Here is a 21,304-nt window from a genome sequence, read left to right as displayed (position 1 = left end):
GCGCGGAGACTGACGGTTCGTGGCTCGAATGGTAGCGGTGGAACCATCGGATTTCATCGTCTGGGTCGGCAGAGAATTGGTTTTGCTGCAGCGGTTTGCTGTACGCAACTTCTTCTGTTCGAATGTGAGTTTGCTTTTGCTTTCTTGCTGCGTGCTTTCACCTGCACATCGTGATACGCCTGTTGGATGCAGAGCTGAGCAACTCATATTCTCGTCTTAAGATGCTGATTGTTAGCTCATAACAGGTATACACTGTATGTTGTTTAACTGTACTATCAGTTATGTTAAAGTTAAAGTCGTAAATTGGTCAAGAAGAAGCGAAATTTGTTTAACAAAAGGTGCATCTTACATCGTGTTCATACTTTTAGAAAGCATTTATGTAAGTTTACGACCACTGTATTCGTGGTAATTCCGTACTAATTTGTATGCAATGCATGTTGCTCGTTGCCGGGCACCATGAAAGCCTCTACAGATTTTAATTCAAAACTTTACCTGGAATGTGTGATGGGTGTATCAATTCGCGTAACAAATTTATTGAAGCTTCGTTAACATGTGTGTGACTTATGTTAAAATATGTACCAAAACTACTAGAACATATTGATAAATAGTTAGAAGAAAAAAAACAGCGAGATGGCAACTTTGTAGTTGTTAATTCTGCTGATCGGATTACTATTCGTTTTTTTAATGTTTTTAACGTGCTAGAAGTGGAAAGAATTGAAGTATTTTCAATCAATTACTTTTCATTTGTATTACTTCAATTAATTATTGATTTTATTATATTAAAGAAAAAAATAATTGGAAATCGGAGATACGTATCAAAAATAACGTCTGATTCAATGTTTATTGAAATCGATTTGAGAACCACTCAACGTAAATTATAAGAATTTGAACAAATTTTAGAAATCAGAATCACGGTTTGAATATTCTTTCGTTTCTACAACCCTGCCAAATTTAACGATCAGTTTAATTTTTATGCTTTGACACTTCAACGTTACTGCATAAACGTACACGTTTTTATATCCTGTTTGACAGATTGAAATCAAAACAATCATCGATTAAGAAAAAAATAAAGAACGCAGAAAGAAAACGAGATTGTGTTTTTGTGCATCGGTCGCAGGATTTTGCCGCTTAAAACCCAAAGAATACATGCAGTAAACGTGTTTTGTTGTGTGTAGGAATACCTCTCTGCCATGGCAAACGATCGTGAAATATTACGTGAAATTTGGGAGGGAAAAATTCCAGTACACTTTAAGCTATCGGCAGACGAAACCGATGTCGAGCCGGAAGAGTACTTTCTGCTCATACCGCGCTTAAGCTATTTTCCTCTTGTTACTGATAAAGTAAGCGCATCGCGGTTGATAAACTGCTGGACTGCATGGTGTAATCTATTGGCTTTGTTGTTTCTTTGCAGGTACGGAAACACTTCCTTCGATTCGTATCCAACGAGCTGCAGGATGGAGAAATGTGGATGGACAGCAACGGGACACCATTGAAGTGGCACTTCCCTATAGGTGGGTGTGTTATCGACGTTACAGCGCAAAATAAAAGCTTTGAATTAATTCTCTTTTTGTGTTCTAGGTGTTCTGTACGATTTGCTCGTCGGTACTGATGGGACATTGCCATGGCACGTAACAGTACACTTTTCCAAATTTCCAGACGATATTCTTATTCGGTGTCCAAACAAGTGAGTGTTGGGCTATTGGGAAAGGGGTAATGTGGGTTACTTACCTTTTGCACGTGTATTTTCTAATTGCAGAGAAGTAGTTGAAGCGCACTTTATGTCTAGTCTCAAAGAAGCCGATGTACTGAAGCATCGCGGACAAGTGGTTTCCGCAATGCAAAAGAAAGATCACAATCAACTATGGTTAGGATTAGTTAACGGTAAGACACTCGATAGCTTTTGATTGCTTGGCGTATGATGTATGGCGGTATTGTAATTGCATACATTTTTAGATAAGTTTGACCAGTTCTGGGCAGTCAATAGGCGGCTGATGGAACCTATTCCGGATCAGGACGGCTTCAAACACATTCCAGTGCGGTGCTATGCCGAGGTAAGATTATTTATGTTTAGATCTAGCTAACATAAAGAAAAGGTAGCCAATATCTAATCTTTTTGGATCGATTTTTAATCTATATGTATAATACTAATTGTTATATAATGTATGTGTTGTATATTATGTTATATGACACTTGAATATTTTATTGTGCAATCTAAACACACACAGCTACCTTTTTCGTGAAAGGATGTTAGATTACTCGAAGTACTGTTCAAAATATTGCAATATAATTTTGGTGCTAAATATGCCTTCTCTCAGATAACAATAAGATTATAACATAACAAAACAGTATAATGCCAAACACAAATACAAATGAAATTACCAAAAAGCAAGAAATCGAAAAGAAAAGAAATAAACAACAAAGCGCAGTACAAGTAGACAGCAAAATGAACGATTTCGAACTTGATAGAACGCATCAAAAACAATAAAACAAAATAACATACGGATAAAAGTAGATCCAGAATAGAACTTTAGCTTCTTTAATCAAGTGACGATTCAGACTTAAAATATCTAATACAAGAGTTGCTAAAGCATTTGTGAAAAGTCTAGATCAAGGGTCTCCAAACCACAGCCCTCGTGCCACATGCGGCCCTCGAGAGCTACCAGTGCGGCTTGCGACGCTATTTAGAACATTTCAAATTGCTTTAAAGTTGTAATATTTTCTAACCATTCCGCTATTAATTATTACTTTAGTTCGTTAAATTACAACACATACATTTTGGATACAAAATTGTCTAGAAAGTAATAACAGTATAATTCGCCTGCAAGATACTGAGCAATTGGCTCCCAGCTACGGTAGGTTCAACCAATGCGGCCCGCGGACTGTAAAGTTTGATAGACCGCTGGTCAAAATCTTTGCTGAAATTAATCATTCATTGTCGCTCGATGTGCATAGAACAATTTAGTTTTAAGATAATATTACAGTGCATTAACTTATTGATACATTTTACTTGGAGATATATTTATAGAATTACATTTTGGTCACTTTATAAAATGTTTAATTAAGAATACCATTCAAACTATGTAAATTTCCTATCTAATTATTCGTAGATTCTCATTAATTGTTGTTAACTACACAACGGTATTGAATATATCTATATGTTTTATGTATACATTATAACTGCCAAAGAAAAAAACCATTTCACGTAATTTAGATAAATGAAGAAATCGTCGATCGGCCAAAAGCCAATCGATAGTGCCAAAATGCTCATGCGTTTGAATGAAGCGCAAACCTGCACAATTATCGTACGATCACGAATGCAGTCAACCGTTAGTCACTTTAATTATCATTTGCTGTTAATTTTCTCTTCCGCGTCAGGATGGTACGTACCAGCAAAAACTAGTCGCACCCAGCACTCCATCCGGTCAGAAGCGTCTATTGCAAGATTTGTTGGACGATTTCTCAGCACCTGTTAGGAAGGCAGGTAAGTCAGGTTAGCTTTCTTTTGTTATGTTATACTGTCGATATTCTTCCCATCTCGTGTGCCACTGTCATTGCAAGCTCCCGGCAAAGTATGCAGGCATGAACCAATACCCAAACAATTGCCTTTTGCAACAATCTTTTCGTTTCGTGTTGGCCATTGTGATACTGTTGCCCTGGTGGCCCTGCACCAACTCATGTGAGCAGTGGCACCCAAGTCGAAGGGATAGCATTGTGGAAATTATTGGCGTTTTCCGCTTTCCTGTAACGACACCCGAACAGGGGGCGCTATTGTTTGTGAATCACAAAGGGAAAAACGCATACGGGATCCTTATGGGCAATTGAATGGATAGAGCGAAGGACAATAACATTGCAGTACGTGATGGTGCGTACGTTTAGGATTACCCTTAAATCAGGTGGCAGGTACTGGGAAAGGTATGGTGCTCTGGTACGGGTAATTAGTTCCACACCGTACCCTTGCGGAATATCCTTGAAACGGGGCTCACATTTCCTTTTGCATTACGTTTCAGGTCAGTTGGAATAGCGTTGCATTGTTGCCGCATGGAAAGAATGCGAGACAGCACGGAGACAGCCGAGATGCTATCGGTTCCTTTTTGTAGCTCCGTTGGACATCTGGCTTAAGCATTGGCAAGACGATGCAATCGGGAGGGCTAATTTTCTCACACTTGTCACACCCGGGTGACAAAAGTGTCCGCTCGCCAATTGGACGGAAGCAATACAATCACAATCACACCGCGAACCGATCGATTCAATCGACGAAATTGATATTTTGTTTACGAATTTTACCATCGCGTCCGGCCGGAATACCAAATGATGTACCATTTTTCACCTCGCACCGTCCGCTTCTCGCACCGACCAGGTGCGGTACGAAATACGGTCGGCTGTCTTAAATGTGTCTCGCGACTCATTAATATTGCTAACGAGCGACGATTATTTCTATGTTATGTATTTAAAGTTGTCTTCTTTTTCGATACATTGATGCTTTTTTTGTGGATTTCGACTGCTTCGCTCAGTTTGGCAGGCCAGCGCTGTTCCTCCATTCGCGGATTTATGCGGTGTGTGGTCAGGTTTCGGCACACTTGCTCCTCGAAGCTATCCCCACTAGCTGCGGCGGACGAATCAAAGCGAAGCGATCTGATTTGCCGGATCGTTCCGTGGTATATGCAAATTTGTTTGCCGTGTGCCGAAATTTTGCGATTGGTCCACGGGCTGTTGGACGCGCACGGCGAACTCGTGAGACCCAGCGAGGGTAGGGGTAGTAATGGTGGTCTCTATCCCTATGCTGCTTATTGCTGTAGCTGCGAGCGTGCGTTTAGAAGCTACAGGCACGAATTGATGTATTTTATGGCCAATTAGGATGGTGCGATCGCATCCGTTTCGATGTGACGACGAAGGCCAGTAGTTATGCACGATAGTGCTTTAATTTAGCTGCTACAAACAAATCCACCGTGTGTAGTTTTTTGAGACGATTTATTATAGTTTACACTTACAGGGTGTACCACATCGTGGTGTCTGAATTTCAACGAATAATTGTGTTGTTTTATGTACTAAAATAATTCCTTAGAATTTCTTGGGTTGTTTGAGCATTTTTATGAAAATGATATTGGTCAAGTGAACACCTCTGACTGCCAGGATTCAATTTCTTTAAATATTTTGAGGTTAATTACAGCAGTTTTTTTTGCGTTAATGTTGGTCTTAAGTTATTAGAGATTAAATAGGTTTCAATAAAAATATCCCATCAGGTGTCGTGACAGATTCATGTGTCGTCAAATCTTGTGTAAGCAATTTCTAAAGAATAGAACATAAAATATAGAGATCATCGAAAGCGACTTGGCATATCAGTTGACAATTTTTGACGTTGAGGGCTTTGACATTCGTTAGTACTATCTCCACAATATCTTGTTTAAAATGCGGTTTACTCCGACGGACAGAGACTGTCAGAGATCCTGTAGTATTACATTTTAGATTATCGTACTCTTAAGTCTTTGCGTCATCTCTGTAAGTTGGTGTATTCAAAATATTTCAATATTTTTTAAAGTATTGCAGGGTTAATGACAACGAATTCTTGGCATAATTTGACCTAAAGTAAATGGAGATCTCAGGTATCCTGATAGAAAAAGCGGCCAATCAAGTACTGTACTGAGTATGATGTTGGACAACCATGATGATTTCTGACAGCGACACTTCCTTGCTCTATTACGTTCATACTCCAAAAACGTGATTCTTTCCAACTTGGGAGATTACCAGACATCCTGTAATATTGAATGTTTGGGGCTATTCTTACCACGAAACTTTGCTTTAAAGTTGTCTGACATCGATAAATGGTGGACCCTGCATTTACTTTGTCAATTCTCTCTTTGATGAGATGTATAGTAATGTCCTACTTATATTAATACGACAAGTTGAGCACATAATGCGCGTGTTTCCGAAACACAAACATCATTTATCAAACCCTTTCACTCAACCATTCAGATCTAATCAATTTTAGATCACATCGAATCAATTATCTAATTATATTTAATGAACGGGGCTTGTTGTTTTCCTTCAATTTCCCGCTAGTGCAATCAGATTGTAACGATATTATTCAACGCTGGCAATAAGTGTCTCAATCGCGATTGTTTGCTTATTGTGCTGTGGTGGATTGACAGGCAAATGTGGCAATGACTGATCGCGCGCGTATATCACACGCTTGACAGCACGAAAATTTTCGCCGATCCATCACCAGTGAGTCAACTTTTCCGATCGCCAATGAAGCACGGGATGATAAGTAATCGGTGACTGTACGGAGGCAATAATTGATGATGGACAATCGAGACGACTTCATCACTCTTTCCGTGGAGCTGGTGTCGGTGGAAACGTTTAAGAACAGCACCTAGACCATCATCAGTGCATGTTTGGGGATTGAATGTACGATTTCATTAGCTCTCCTGCGCTGCCGCAGTCATCTCCGTTGCGTGTCCACCTCTTGTGTCTTGGGTTTGAAAAGAATAGTGCGTTTTGCTAGTACGCTCACGTACAATCAATTAGCGAAAATTTGTCCCCCGGATATCGTGCCCGCTTGCAACGTCTTCCCCCGAACCGGGGGGGGGGGGGGGGGGTTTGAATATTTCATGTCTAGTACGGCTCCCCTCCGGGACCGGTCGGTCGTCACCTGTCAAGTGTCAGGTGTGTGTGCGGTTCTTCCGCACAGGACGACGGTAGCCAAGTCGTGGCCGAGTCGCGTGTACCACCATCGAGTGCACATTCGTCCTCTACGTGAGCTTCAGCTTTTTGACGGCCGTGCAATTTGTTTACCCCCTGTTCATCGATTGCACACGAACGGGATGGGGATCAGTTCATCGATTCGTTCGCATTCGCCGGCAGCGGGGATCGTTTTTGGGTGTTGCAAAATCAAACCCAACCCCATCCGCGAGCGTACGGCACAACCCTCGCGGTGTGTAATGGTGGGGTGTAATTTTTGGGAAACTGTTACCTCCGCTGGCTGGTGTGTGTTTATTAAAGGAGTATGTTTGTTGATTTAGAGCTCTTTGCATATACACACACCGGTCCGATTGGGGCGTGTGCTGATCGCTCGTCTATGTGCGTAGCGATCGCCGATAAGGCACACTCACAGCACTTGATGAAACTACGGCCGAGCGCGATGCACAATACCCCCCCAAACGGCATAGTCTCGGCAAGTGTCGTCTATCAATTAGTCATTTGTCATTCGTGCATGCGGTACGATTTGTCGATGGATAGGTTGACGGTACTCTGTTACGCCGTTGGTGCATAATATGTCTGATTTATGGGAATAGCACAAAAAACTCGCAAACATTCTACTGCCGCGTGACCAGATCTGATACTGAGCACATTCCTGGCGTACTGCGTAGCGCGAACCCTTCAGTTTACATATTTGCTTCCCTTACTGTCCCAGGAACACCACGGCAAGCATTCCACAACCGCTGATTGGGTGTTTTGTATCCGACCGTGCAAGCTCTCGTTACCCTGCTAGAGTGACGTCTACCCCGGTCAGGATGAAGATGGATCGGATCGCTATTCCGAATAGGTGATTTTTTCATCGTTTTCGTGCGAGTTGTGTGAATTCAATTAATGCAAACATTTCTGGTGGCATTTTTTCGGCCGGCAAACAAACAAATAAATTTCAAAACGCGATTGTGCGGGTGATTCCACACCACCACACCGACCGCCTGCATCCGTTTCATTGGGGAGGTTTTTTTTTGCCGCCCCAGCATTCCGAGGATGCCACAACAACCCACAACGGCTAGGGTGTGTGTACCGCATTCCTGTGCTGTGATCTACTTCGAAAATAGCACGGCATTCCCAGATTTCGCGGGACACGGAATTCTTGAGTAATTTTATATCGCAACGTACTTACTCAATTATTAGCGGGTGGTGATTGTTGGCTGAGCTGTTCAGGATCAGTTGCAAAAAAAAAAAAACAAAGGAAATCCTTCAACGGCTGGTAGTTGGATTTCGGGTTCTGAACTGATTTATAGACAACCTGGTGCTTTTGATGTTTGGCGGTATAATTAAGGGTAAACAATAATTACTGGGTGGAAATGAGGAAGTGAGCTAAATATTTGAACAAAAGTTTTAGTTGGGACAACCGAAACAGGGTGTACGTAATCTATCAGATCTTTAAGATGGACAGGAATTGAATTGGGTCACTGCGTTGTGCTGGAAGAATCGAGATTAAATAATGGTTGAAGACATCTGGGTGACTGTGTAAGGTTGCTTCAGCAAGAGTTCTAGAATATTGTGTAAAGCCCAATGAAACTGTTGAAGCCAAAATCAACCAAAAAAGCCGATTAAATTCCAGGATTCGAAAGGGAGTATAGCATGTATGGATAGACGAACAGAAATCTCACTTTGCACAGAAGGATACACCGCGTACTCGTAGTAGATGTCATGAGTGATCTTAAACTCCGATCTTTTGTGAGTGAAAAGTTGGTTTAGTGTGAGAAGAATATGTCTGAAGAATTTGTTTGAATTTGAGATCCTTGAGATTGTCTGATGACCTCTCCGACGTCTATGCCATTCCAGTGAATCTCTGATGATTTTATTTGCAAAAACTCCAAAAACTTCCTCCCTGACATCTATGCCGGTCCTGAGATTCTCCTATGGTTTTATATCCAAAAACTGAATGTTTTGATCGACCTCCCTGACGTCTATGCCGTTCATGAGATTCTCTGGTGGTTTTATGTCCAAACCCTGGAGGATCTTGTGATCTTCCTCCCTGATGTCTATGTCGTTCCTGAGATTCTCTGATGGTTTTATATCCAAAGACTGAAGATTTTGATCGACCTCCCCGACAACTATAGCAAGAATTTTTGCAATCCAAAGTTTGCATCAACAGACGTCGAACTTTGGCATAGTTTAAAGAAAGCATCGTATTGTAGACTACAGAATATTATCGTGAAAGAATATAATTCTCAAGATGTTGTGTAGAATAATGCCAAATGGTTGAGTAAAATAATATTTTCAATTAGATCAAAGTAGATATATTTCCATGGAATTCTTATGACCCTGAAAACATGATGCTCAATTAGCACATGGTTTGTCACATCTTCTGAAGCATCTGATACCTTCTGAAATCATGTCTTCTGACATATTTGTTTCGTTTTCGTTGATTTTCATCGCCCGATATTTTTCTTTGTTAATCTAAAAAAGCAGATCGTTCTCATAATCGTTCGGTAGATTCGATCGCAAACACACATTAGCATTCTGTTTAACAAATGTAATTGCTTCGTGCAAAATACGTACCGTCCTTTCCAATTTGCCAGCTGGCGTAAGGTTTGGAGTGTTGTATTTATTGCCTGTATTAAAATGAGATCCCACGGTTTGCCAACTGCAGCCCGCAGAGGAACACTTGTTTGCGCCGTTGACACCTTGATGATTGTTATTTTTCCACACTCCATCATCGAACCTGCCGATGCGATTTATGGGAACCCGGTTTAAGTACGGTCTATGCAAAGTGGTCCCCGTACCCTACCTACCTGTCAAGACGTGCCAGATGGGATGGCACTTTCTAGGTGTTGGCGGTTAAATATTGTCTTAGGAGTTGGTTGGCCCGCAGGTAAACCCGAAACAGGCGATTTAAGAGGATGAAAGTATTCCAGCATCTCCCGGCGGTCGGGATGATTCTGTTTCCACTGGCTGCACAAACCGAAAATGAGCCAAAGGATCATAAAACAAAAGATCGGTTTTTCGTAAGAAAGGTACCCGAAGGACGGCCAGTGTCTTACACACCGGTGTAATGAAAAGCCGAAATAGAAAAGCAGGACTCAGGACGGATCTTTGCCGTATTTATCGCTGCCCATTTCTGGGATCGTCCTGATCGGAGCCGTGCAAACGACAAGGATGACCCTCAGCTGCAAGAAGGATCGCACGATGTTTGTTCGCTCGGTGTCCATCTACACCGGTGGTACCTGTGTGTGCGCCTCCGAATGCAGGCTGCTGTTTATTCAGCAAGGTGTGAATATTTTATTACCATCGTAAATGTATAAATAAAGCCCAAAGTAAGAGGATGCACCGGCGGCCAAAGAACAACAGGCGCATCCTACGCGGGTCGTTTTATGTTGTGTGTGTGTGTGGCTCTCTTTCGCCTAGTCCACCGACGAGCGCCTGTTTGCAAAGGAATTGGAGATGTTTGAACCGGTGCATTCCATTCGTCCAACACCAATCCTTAGCACCTCGCACGAAATGCGAGTGGTAATTTGAGCCAAGTGGTGGACTTTATTGCCTGCTATGGTTGTACAGCTAGTGGGAATGATTTTTGGCGCTGAGATGGAAACTATTTCCTGCAGACAGTCGAAGGCATTCGTACCTCCTGAAGGTGAAATAGAATTCCGCACCCATTACCAAGCATCCATCTTTCTTTTCGGTATTGTTTGAGGCATGAGACTCCCTTTTTATCCTTGAGACTTTCCCAACCTGCCGGCAGGCCACAGGCTCCGTTCACCACAGCGGTACCGAAGAACCTGCCGATGGACGAGTCGGTTGCATTTAAAAAAAAATGCAAATCCGTCCGTTTCGAGTAGCGTCGGTGCAAAGTGCGGATTGGATTGCGGCGCTGTGGCAGAAAAGTCCAGCCGCTGAGGTGTCCCGTACCTGCCATTCATGGCCAGCTCTCCCACGGCTTTCCAGTCGGAACAATACCCGACCCGAGGTTCCGGCCGAACCATTTGGGAGCGAACATTTTCTTGTGTCGGTGAGTAAATTTGCATAAATTATTATTATTATTTCTTTGCACCGTGCAGCATATGTGTTGCTTTGTGCACATATTCGTTTTTCGTTGCTGTTGTAGCTCAGGTGGTTTGCCGAGGAATGTCTGACGCATCTTCCAAATGCTAAACAGCGTGGGAGGTATTGTATCTGTGCGTGCCTTTTTGTCTACGCACGCTTGAATGGAAGAGCATTTTGCTGCCAACTTATCATATGGTCTGAACAGATGAGGATAAAAAGATTTCATACAGGTACGGGTTAACATTAGGCGAACAATTATTAGAAACATTGCGAAGCGTTGAAACGTTCCAAATATAGAAGTGTTTGTGATAATAAATTAAGATACATGTAGTACCGTAAGAGGACCTCAAGAGTACCCCAATTTTGACCACATTTTATTATGTTTTGCTAATCGGGAAAGGGTTATAATATTTGAAGCTACTTAACGTAGTTTCTTTTTAACAGTCTTGCCAACTCTCTTGTACACCGCGGTCAATTGCTGCGATTTTATCACGTGACTCACTTTATGAGGCTCCCTGTTTTCCACGAAACATGCGTTTTACGTTGTTTTTATCTGTAAACGACGCAGTTTGTACTACCTTCGTTGCGCGATAACGTCATGCCGCGGAACATTATCCATCATAGCGAAATAGATCATCTCACCTGCCTTAATTGCAAATCCGTCATCGATCGACGGCTATTACAGTGGTGGAAGTTCTTTTAAGAACACATGCATTTGTTTCGATTATTTTTATTAAATTACCAAATTAAACTTGACGATTTGATGTTAATGTAATCTATATATACAATTTTTTATAAAATATTTTATTTATATTTTATTCCAAATTGGTTTTGTTTATGAAAACATTATTCCAGAACTTCATATTTTGATCGTGGTGTGCTCTATAAGTTTTCTAAACAATGAGTTAGGTTTCTAGCGCATATTATAGATAGAGAAGATCTATTTGGGTGAAATCTTCTCGAAAAAGGACGCAAACATATAAATGTGGAAGACAACATGGGTAGGGATCATATATTACGACGAGAAGATTTTTATTCTCGATATTATTGTTACTGTGTTACAATACTAACTGTGTACTGTGTGTTACTGTCTAAAGTTACCTTTAGACATCAACTATCGGGGAACTAGTTGATGGTTTCAATGACTATAATGATGAACTCAACGAATTATTCGTTGAAATCACTTTTGTACAGCGAATTAGCCTCGCCAGGCTCTGATGGGCTGGTCACGTCATGAGAATGACACCGGTCGAACCAGCCCGTAAACGCTTTTTGGATAGTCCACATGGACAGAGAAGACATGGTAGATCCAAATTGAGATGGAGTGATGGCGTTGTCTCCTAGAAGGACCTGAAATAATAGTTTATCAGACGACGTCACTCGACCGTGAGCGGTTTAGAGGACTCCTGCATTTATGTACATCGAGAAGTGGTAATAGCGATGGATATGTCAGTAAGTAAGTAAGCTTATTGAAAAAGGCACGCAGTCAAAAAGTGACTGGATACTGTTGATCAGTACTATAACTTTGAGGTACATTTAGAAGTGTGTTTTAAACATAAATTTATGACTTTTTACCTCAAGTTCTAAACATGTTTTATTATACTTTTAGGCGTTTTTTGTCACCAAAACTCCAACGTCAAAAATTTCCCACGGTACACGCACACAGTCGTCAACAACAATTCATCATACTTGATCACGTTACATCATACGAGAAGAACACACAAACGCTGCACAAACATTGACATTGGCATGCAATCGCTTCGCCCGACTGTAGATCAAATGTGCAACAATGCACTCTCCCTTTTTTAAACTTCAAAAAAAAAAAGGAAAAATTGGCAATCATCATCGCGTCATCGATCGAGCTGATAAGGTGGAACTGCTGTGAAAACAATTATTTGTAAATGTTGTTACACTGCATGTATAACCGCACGGAAGCAACCATTGCTCTGGCCCACAGAGGGTGTGTATAGGTCAGTCTGCGCGGAGCTTATCGCACACTGGTTGCACTTTGGAGCGCACTCGATGGTCGATTTTGTTGTTCCTGATTTGTGCGCGGCCGCGTGCGGGACACAGTTATCGGAAACCGCGGTATCAGAAATTAAGGAACGAACGAGCAAGAAGCAAACGAGAAAAAAAGCAAGCAAACACTATTACCCTGGCGCCATTAGCGGGTTTCTTATCGCAGATTGTGTGGCCCGATTCCATCATCATCGTTTTTTTTTTTTGTCGATAGGGGTGGAACGAATTTGCTCTAAAACTCGTGTGGCGTTTGTTTGTCACATGGCTATGCGGACGATTTGTCAGTTACCAGATAGGCCTCGGGTGTGTTCGCGTTACTATTAAAAAGGGAGGGGGAGTTTTTTTTATTTTGCACGATTTTCACTGCCGAGAGCGCGGTCCCAATATTGCTTGTGTGGTCAACGACAGAAAAAAACAACAAAACCGTATCAAAACAGCAAACCGAACCGAACCGGTGGCCAACATTTCGATGGGCTGACATCACGAGCGCGAAATAAAACAATGACCTAATCGGTCATCAGCGCTGCCCAAACGCGGTTGCGGCACCGCAAAGACAAGTGCGCACCGCTGCCAAACGGAAGAGATTAGCCATCGTGTCGCCGCGCCGTTGTAACAGCCAATGGCAACAAAATGTGCACGAAAATACAAAGCCCAGCAGCGGAGGCCGTCTTGTCGACGTGCGTGCGAATTAACACGTCCGTACACGTTCGCCTAGTGCCTAGTGCACCTAGAGCCCTGCAACCCGGGGGCCCTTTTTTGCAGTGCCAACCGGTTGGCACGCGCGGTTTCCATCGAATGTGTTACACTGCAAATGAAATCTCCCCCCTTTCATGGCGCTCGATCGTCAATCATCGCCAAGCACTTAGCGCACATGAAATGCTGCTTAACCGAAAGCGAAACCGAACGGATTCGACTAAACGCATTTTTGCCGATCAAAGCATTGACACTAGCTGACGGTATTGTGCGTGAGATGCGTTCTTCCTTGCACAAAACATTTCGACTTTGGGCTGTGCTGGCATCCGCATCCCGAAAATCAACAGCGTATCGCAAACCAAACAAGTAAGGACGAATGAAAGAGAAAGCGGTTGTTGTTCTCGAACTGTATGTGTTCGAGGTTTGTTTTAATTAGCCAAAAGGTTTTTACTTTGTTCTTTGCCGCTTTCATGTGCGCAAATTTTCTGTTAAACGCCCATTAAAGAAAAGGCACCGTACCAAAAAATCGAACAAAAATATAAAACCGGGTCACTAAGCGCATCTCTTGTTGGTGGGCAATCAGTAACGCTGATGTTGCCTTTATGCAATATGGGCGATTTCATAACTTAATTAAACTTTTCAATTAATTTTGTGCCAAATGAGGTAATGTATTTGCCCATAATCTTGATGGTTTTCATTGTTGTTCTATGTTATCAAGTTTTGGTGCCATTGTTTTCTTTTTTCGGCAATGAATACAGTAGAATTCGGTCGAGATTCTTCCCTAACCTGGCAAATAAGTAGCTCTGCGGTTATTGATAATGATGATGATTTCTAGTTAGTATACGTCAGTTTATTACCCCGAATAATCCAAATACACGGATAATCGGCATTTCACTGTATAGTAAATGCTTTGGCAGTTGATTTACTGAAATTCGTTATACTGTAAACTTTTATTGATTTTCACACTTTTTTGTTGCTTATTGCGGTTTATTTTAAAAAAAGTACTTAAAACTATCTCATAATAACGTATAAACTAACCCTGCCTAGTAAATACTCTTTTTAGATAACTTTTTGCAATCGTGACGCTCAGCGCTATGCGCTGTCCATCACTGTTTTCCCCCCTCCTTGGACGTCATCGCCTATCGTGTACTTTTGGGGTAATTTTATTTTGCGTGGTATTTCGCTTTTTTTCACTTGCCCACTCATACGCCTGAAAGACGCATCGGAATCCCATCCCCACTTGGCAACTCTTGGCACCCAACTTGGTGGTGGTTTTTTTTTCTTCTTGCTGTCACGCGCATCGCCTCATGCGAAAAGCATCTGCTAGGGGTTGTTTTCTTTTTTTTTTTTTTTTTTTGAATTAGAAACCCGAATAGTGTTGGAAAGGGAAGACGAGAAGGGTTGGTTGGGTGGTGGAGGAGGGCGCTAAATGGGACACTAAGTGCAGATCCGGTCGATTGTAGTTGATTGATGCAGCGCTAAAAGTGGATTGTAACACATGATGCAGGGCCCGGCACTGCTGTGCTGTTGAAGATTTCGCCGTCATCACGATAACAATCGGATCTCAACAACAGAGCATGGATTAAATGGATTGAAACAACCTTTTTTTTAATATTTTGGAGTTTTTTTTGTTATAAAAAATAAGTTCAAATTAAGAAAACATTCTATTCCAAGTTCATTATTAAGAAGAAATAATTAAGAACTTCAAAAATTGCTTGCAATAAGTAATCCTTTACTATTTACTATTTTAATGAGATTTTTTGTTACATTTTAGTGAGCTACATAACGCCCATTAAGGAGGCTTTTTTCCGATAAGATGGCGCATTGCCTGATGGTTGCATCATGCAGTTGCACATGCTGCTCCGCCACAACGTGTTGGGCAAAAGAGCGGGGCGGCGCCCCAATGAGGACCAAGGCACACAACTACGGCACCGCAACGTGAGCGTTGAGAATGTTCGCTTTATTTTGGCAACCGTAATTACAGTATCAAAAAAAAAAAATAGTACCCTCTATCCGCACAACCTCTCAGCAGCAGTATCGGTGTGACATCTTGATGTGGCGTGGTTGGGATGTGTTGTTTTTTTTTTTGCTATTTGCTCCGAGTGGCAGTGAAACGGTGACTCAATCGGTCTCAAAATATCCTTCGAAAGGCGACGGTAACGCCCGGTGCGGTGTTGTGGGTTGCGTGTGGACGCCGGAGGACACACCCACCTTTATAGCCCAAGCGTCGCACGGTGCAGAGCAAGTTGTGGCGGTGTTTGGCACATTACAGACAAATTGAGGCCTGCAAAAATTCCGTCCAACGTCTTTTGGCGATACAAAGGCGACCCCGCGTGGCAAGCGAATGGGAGGCGCGGAAAGGGTCGATTTCGAAAATAGATCATCTTAACCGACAACAACCATCATCATCCCACCACCGAACCATCAGCCGTGCGACAACGGTCAACGATTTGACGTACATCAAACGAACGTGTACGAGGAGGTGGTGTACATCACATCGCACCCATCCTCATTACGGACACTAGCCGTTCCGCCACCGATGTTAGGAGCTTGCCCAGCTGAAAAAGGGCTGTTTTTCAAAATCGATCACGAGGTACTGGCGGTCGAGAAAAAAATGTAGCGTCCACCGTAGTGTCAATCTTTGGGCGAACTTGGACGAGCCTTCCCGCGTCCACTCAACGTGACAAAGGGAAAGTTTGAGAACAGTGCGGGAATCGTCCTACGATTGTCCTTTCTACATTCGACGGCTTTTCCCCTCCATGTGAAGGGGGTTCACCAGATTCCGTCGCTGGGTGGGCGAATACCAAGAAAAGATTGAAGTTCTTCTATACTCGCTGCTGGTTCCATCGTCATCCCAGCCGTGGCAGACAATGTGTCTTCATGACCACCGTATCCACTGTGTCGTTTTGACAATTCTTTCTCTCTACCGTCTGTGTGTTTATGTACCACCAACGTCTATGGGGATGTGCTGCCGTCTCCAACCCTTGGTGGGAGAACTTTAGATTTATTTTTAAACGCACTGTACCGGTCACCGGTCATTATCGCCCGAGTACCGCTCACCTGACGGCGAAGAGGTTTGACGTGAATTTCTTGTCGACCAAACTGTGCGCCCGCCAGCTGGTCAGCTGGTGGTCATTGGTCTTGAAATGACGTACGTTGCGGATGCATGAGCGATAAAAAAAATTCCACACAATACAGAAGATATGGAAGGCGTTTAGGTGCACGACACCCGACGGTTCGTTCGCTGTGGCCGACACATTGAGGAAAAGCAAGTTATGAATGGCATGAAAGAATGTTTCTTTCGACAGTGTATTTTCATATTTTCGGTATTTCGGTATTACTCAGAAAATTGATTAGTTTTAAGTAATTGTCGACCAATGAGAAGAAGACAAGTTAACACGCTTCACATCAACAAGCTGCTCAAGATGTATCCACTCTGAAGATTTATGAAGGAGTTTCTGTGTAATGGCAGAAATTTTGGGGGATTTTTAGTATTACCTTACTTTCAGTACAGATTGAGCGATTGTATAGAATCACACGACTAGCTATAGTTATTGCTATAGCTATAGTTAGTTATTGTATAGCTATATGCGAGACCAGTCGAAAATTAGATTCTGTCCGGTCCAGGACGCATCTTTCACCGCAAAAGTTGGAAGATGTCGTAACTATTTTCTGCAAACAAAAAACCCAAGAACTCAGAATTTGCAAACAAAGCGTCACTATACTATATTCCAGTGTAATCAATGTACAGGTGTTTATCCTTGGTTGCACAGAATTAATGGCCCATATTCAAACGATAACTAATATTGATCTTGTGTCCTCATTTGATCTAAGGTTTTGAAGATAACCTTTGCATTGATCTTATCTTCTTCATCGACACAACAACTTCAAGAGGTCTATGCCTGCTTTTTATGGCTTGCTTTGATTTTATTTACCCGTAGCTGGATAGTCAGTCCTGCGTACGGGGGTTTGGTCTGGATGGCATTTTGGTCCTGTCGTGTGAAGACCGACGCCGCTATCATACACCACCCAGCCCGGTCTTAATAAGCTTTATAATAATCTTACTCGAGTTTTAAGGTAACTCTTCCAACTGTTTTTAACATAATTTTTTGGACGTTGTCTAACAATTCTCTGTCCTATTCTTCTTCGTGACTTAACGATCAAAGAAAGCACTATTTCACATTATTGGCTTAATTTTATCACGTGCTTGAGAAGCTCGATGAGAAGCTCGACTCACGTGCTCAAATGAGATTCGATTTACAATCGTCTGTGACTTAGACGAAATACCAAAGCCGTCTATCATGTGTATCTTCGTTTTTACCCTATGTTCTTTGCGGATTTAGCCTCATATAGCTTTGAGAGACCAGTCAGTCTAGATTTGAATTATGATCGGTTCGGTGATGATGTCATGTATTGTCGACTGTATTATTTGAACAAAATATCAATGATCAATTAAGTAATGTTGAATTAATAGGCAATCTCAAAGAAAAAATTAACAAAAAGATAACAAAAATTTCAAAAGTCAACAGTTACTTTTATCTTTAACAGAGTTTTTATTTATTTAGTTATGAAGTAATATCTATTTATCCTTCAGGAATATTCATCGCAAATTGTAAAATTCTTTAGTAAGAAGCTAAAAATATTATCCAAGATTCCATTTATCAATAATAATTTGAGTAACTGTAACTGGACTGTAAAACTGAACGAAAATTCCTCCAATGAATGATGAGCTAAAAAGTAACATTCCACACACATACACATCCGTCGAGGCAAAGAATTTGGATGTCCAAAACCTCAAGAAACGGTGCACTGGTGCAAGTCCAAACATTCCTTTGCACACTCTTACCGGATGGTGAATGGAATGTTTTCAATTTCATCCCCGGTGGATCAAACCCTCCTACCGCTCTCTGATCCTGGGAAAGCCTTCTAATGAATTATACAGATCCCCGCAGCAGACAACAAAAAAAAAGCAAACGAGTTACTCATTCAATCCAATTTTCGAAGCAAAAAAACTGGAGAAGCTTGTTGTGGCGTGTCAAAAGACAGCCCGGCTGGATAAAAGAGCTAAAAATAATATGCGCCAATGCTGATGGTGGTGTGGCGGCTCCCTCGATGAAAAAAAAACCTACCTGGCGATTGACAGGATCTTCCAAACGGCAATCAGGCCGAGAATGATCTGCGGATTTAAATCAGCCCCAAACGAATGGGTGCGGTTTTCTTGGAAGCAGCGCGCGCTCGAGAAAGCACCCCAAGAAAAAAAAAGATCTCCGGCGGGATATGGAAGATAGAAATGGGAGATTATTTTGAATGATTTTCATTGTCCCTTCAAAGGTATCCGGAGGGAAACCAGGCAGGAAGAGCAAAAAAGCAGAGCTCAAGGTGCGAAATGAACCGCAAGTGACTAAAGGGGAAAAAAGCAACACGTAGGACCACTTTTGCTGAGGTAATCTTGATGGTGTTTTTTCGTTATTTTCTAATTTTAATATTTTTTCTGCTAAATTGCTTTCGAGGAGTGCGCACGGAGAGCAAAAAAAAAAGTGTGTGCCGCCTTTTGCAAAAATAGAAAGATAGAATGATCTTACCGGTAGGACCTGGGTGGCGTCATCCGACCGACGAATCCATGGAAGTTTGTTAAAAATTAACACACGCTTAACACTAACCCGTAAACAATCTAGCCCGAATCTCAGGCCGACAACAAAAAGGAACCGAAGGATGGATAGCAACAAAAAAAACACAATCTTGGGCTCCTCAACGTCTCGGTCGTTCGGTTGCTATCTGGTACCATCATCGCTCGGTCCGTTCTGTGGAATTTGTCTTTCCTTTTGGGGCTGGTCTTACCAACGCTTGACGCGGTCCGTGCATGGTGAACTCATTTCAAAGCAATTTTCGATCGTTTCATCCCCTCATACGAAGCTTTCGGACGTTATTTTGTTGCTGTGCAGTGTACGCTCAAGGCGAAGATGAGGAATAAATGAGGTATCCGCGGTCGGTTTATTAATTTTCTAATCGCTCTTTGACGAGCCTTTGGCGCAGCTTCGTCCGTTCCATTCTACGGCGATGAGTTTCGCCGGAGGGGATACCGGTTTTGGGCAACAAGAACTAAGGCACGTTTTACACATGATGGTGAGATTTGAAGTGGTCCAAGAAAAAAAAGCTACGAGCTAAGAACCCATCAGCGCACAGCTTGGCTCGTATGACTCCGAGCAGCAGAACTAACCGCGCTGTTTGACGTTTTGAGATTCCTTGGGGACGTGCCGGAGCTAAAACAGTCACGGCAGGCTCGTCGTCTGGAATGTTGTTAAATCATTTTCAAAGGAGCGCACTGCCCAAACGCCACTCCACTCTCGGTGGCGGACCTAAACAAAAAACTCCCCGAAGAACTTCGCTTTCTTCAAGCGACCCCTTGCATTTCGGGACCCATGTTATCCCGTGTTGTGCGGAGAAACGGTTTCATAAGGCAAATAACGAATTAAGAATTTCTCGGAACGCGTTCTCGCCTCCCTGTGGACCCTAAATGTGTTCATGTTTGGGAGTTCGTTAAAGGGTTTTGGTCTCTCGAATACCATAATTTCCTCCAAAAACCGATGGGTGATTGTTAATGGGGTCGCTGATTAACTTGAAAACGAAGAAGGATGAAAAGAGTGCTTAGAGTGGTTTAGAAGTTCTTCAATATTTGATACATGTGCTGTATGTCCTGAATCAACAGGAAGTGATCGGACTATTTATAAAAAGTTACAAAACTGTAACAAGTATATCTGTTGTGATTGCGATCAAATCGCGTTTGTTTGCATTGCAGAGTTCATTAGAAGCGCCCTACGACAGTCTTGCTGTTGTAGGGTTTTAATATCAGCATGATCACGGAACCCGCCTTCGGCTTCTTGTATATTCTTTATATTATTGTATATTATTGTATATTCGACATTAGTTTTCTTTATGGGACTCAAAACATTCGTAACAATATCCACCAAAGCAGAACCGATTAAGTCACAGTTGTGTTTATAAATCCTTGGAGTTTTAAAATTTCTCTAATTCTTCAAGTGTTAACGAAAATTTAAACACTTGAGGCACTTCATGTTGTTTCATATTTTGTATAAATTTCTTGTATCGTGTAGTATTTCCTACAAACTCCTTTTTTTAAGTCTTATCCTCGATGATATTTAAAGAAATTCTCAATTTGATAGTAAATTTAAAGAGTTTTCTCATATTCTATCCAACTCTGCTAGCAACTCTCATTGTTATACTCGTGTTTATCATTTGCATTTTGTTTTATATTTTGCTATAGGTAATAAAACAGTAATTTATTATAACGTTTTCCATTCTTCGTTCCAACGAGATAACCTACAATTTCGAAAACATGTTTACTCATCAGAAAGGAATCGAAGAATTTCTACATTGTCACAAACCGGTTCTGGTTCCATATTTGGAACATACTTAGATCGTTTGATTTGGTTTTTTATTCGTATCGGTCCGTTCCTCATCCCGACTCCTTCTTCAAGGCGGAGATCCTAATTGGAAAAGATATTGTGGTTATGTTGTGGCCCTAGTCCGTAACAGCACAGCGCAGCAGCAGCTTGAAGAATCGGGGAGCTTGATGAAGTGGGGCTTGATTTTGCCTTTTCAGAATGAAGACCATCACCGCCGGTCACCAGCGTTGCTCGATGCACCTCTGCTTATTGTTCCATCCTTTTTCGTTCTCATCCACAGTCGAGGCAAGAACCCATGGCGTTACGGTCCCGGAATCGACTCCACTGCAGTGGCTCTCGGAACACCTCAGCTACCCGGACAACTTTCTGCATCTCTGTCTGTCGTACGCCTAAAAGGGTGGCGTAGGGGCGTACCAAAAGTCCAA

At 42.1% G+C, this 21,304-nt stretch overlaps 1 protein-coding gene across 1 annotated transcript; it reads left to right on the top strand.

Moving 5' to 3' along the window:
• The first annotated feature begins 1,190 nt into the window (after positions 1–1,190).
• Positions 1,191–21,272, top strand: LOC128709227 (autophagy protein 5). The gene is made up of 8 exons (XM_053804213.1): positions 1,191–1,340; positions 1,412–1,511; positions 1,579–1,684; positions 1,757–1,881; positions 1,954–2,051; positions 2,244–2,246; positions 3,376–3,481; positions 21,160–21,272. Exons 1-8 carry the CDS (start codon positions 1,191–1,193, stop codon positions 21,270–21,272), a joined length of 801 nt encoding a protein of 266 aa, XP_053660188.1.
• Positions 21,273–21,304: the final 32 nt, after the last annotated feature.

This window comes from Anopheles marshallii, chromosome 2, assembly GCF_943734725.1.
Source record: "Anopheles marshallii chromosome 2, idAnoMarsDA_429_01, whole genome shotgun sequence".
Taxonomy (NCBI): domain Eukaryota; kingdom Metazoa; phylum Arthropoda; class Insecta; order Diptera; family Culicidae; genus Anopheles; species Anopheles marshallii.
Note: the sequence above shows the minus strand (reverse complement) of the source record. Positions and strands in the feature narration are given on the sequence as shown.

Bases quoted from the DNA above. Each gene is read 5' to 3' on its own strand.
- LOC128709227 (XM_053804213.1), top strand. From the start codon at position 1,191: ATGGCAAACGATCGTGAAATATTACGTGAAATTTGGGAGGGAAAAATT. The intron at 1,512-1,578 runs GTGGGTGTGTTA...TTTGTGTTCTAG, and splicing joins GAAGTGGCACTTCCCTATAG to GTGTTCTGTACGATTTGCTC. The intron at 1,882-1,953 runs GTAAGACACTCG...ATACATTTTTAG, and splicing joins ATGGTTAGGATTAGTTAACG to ATAAGTTTGACCAGTTCTGG.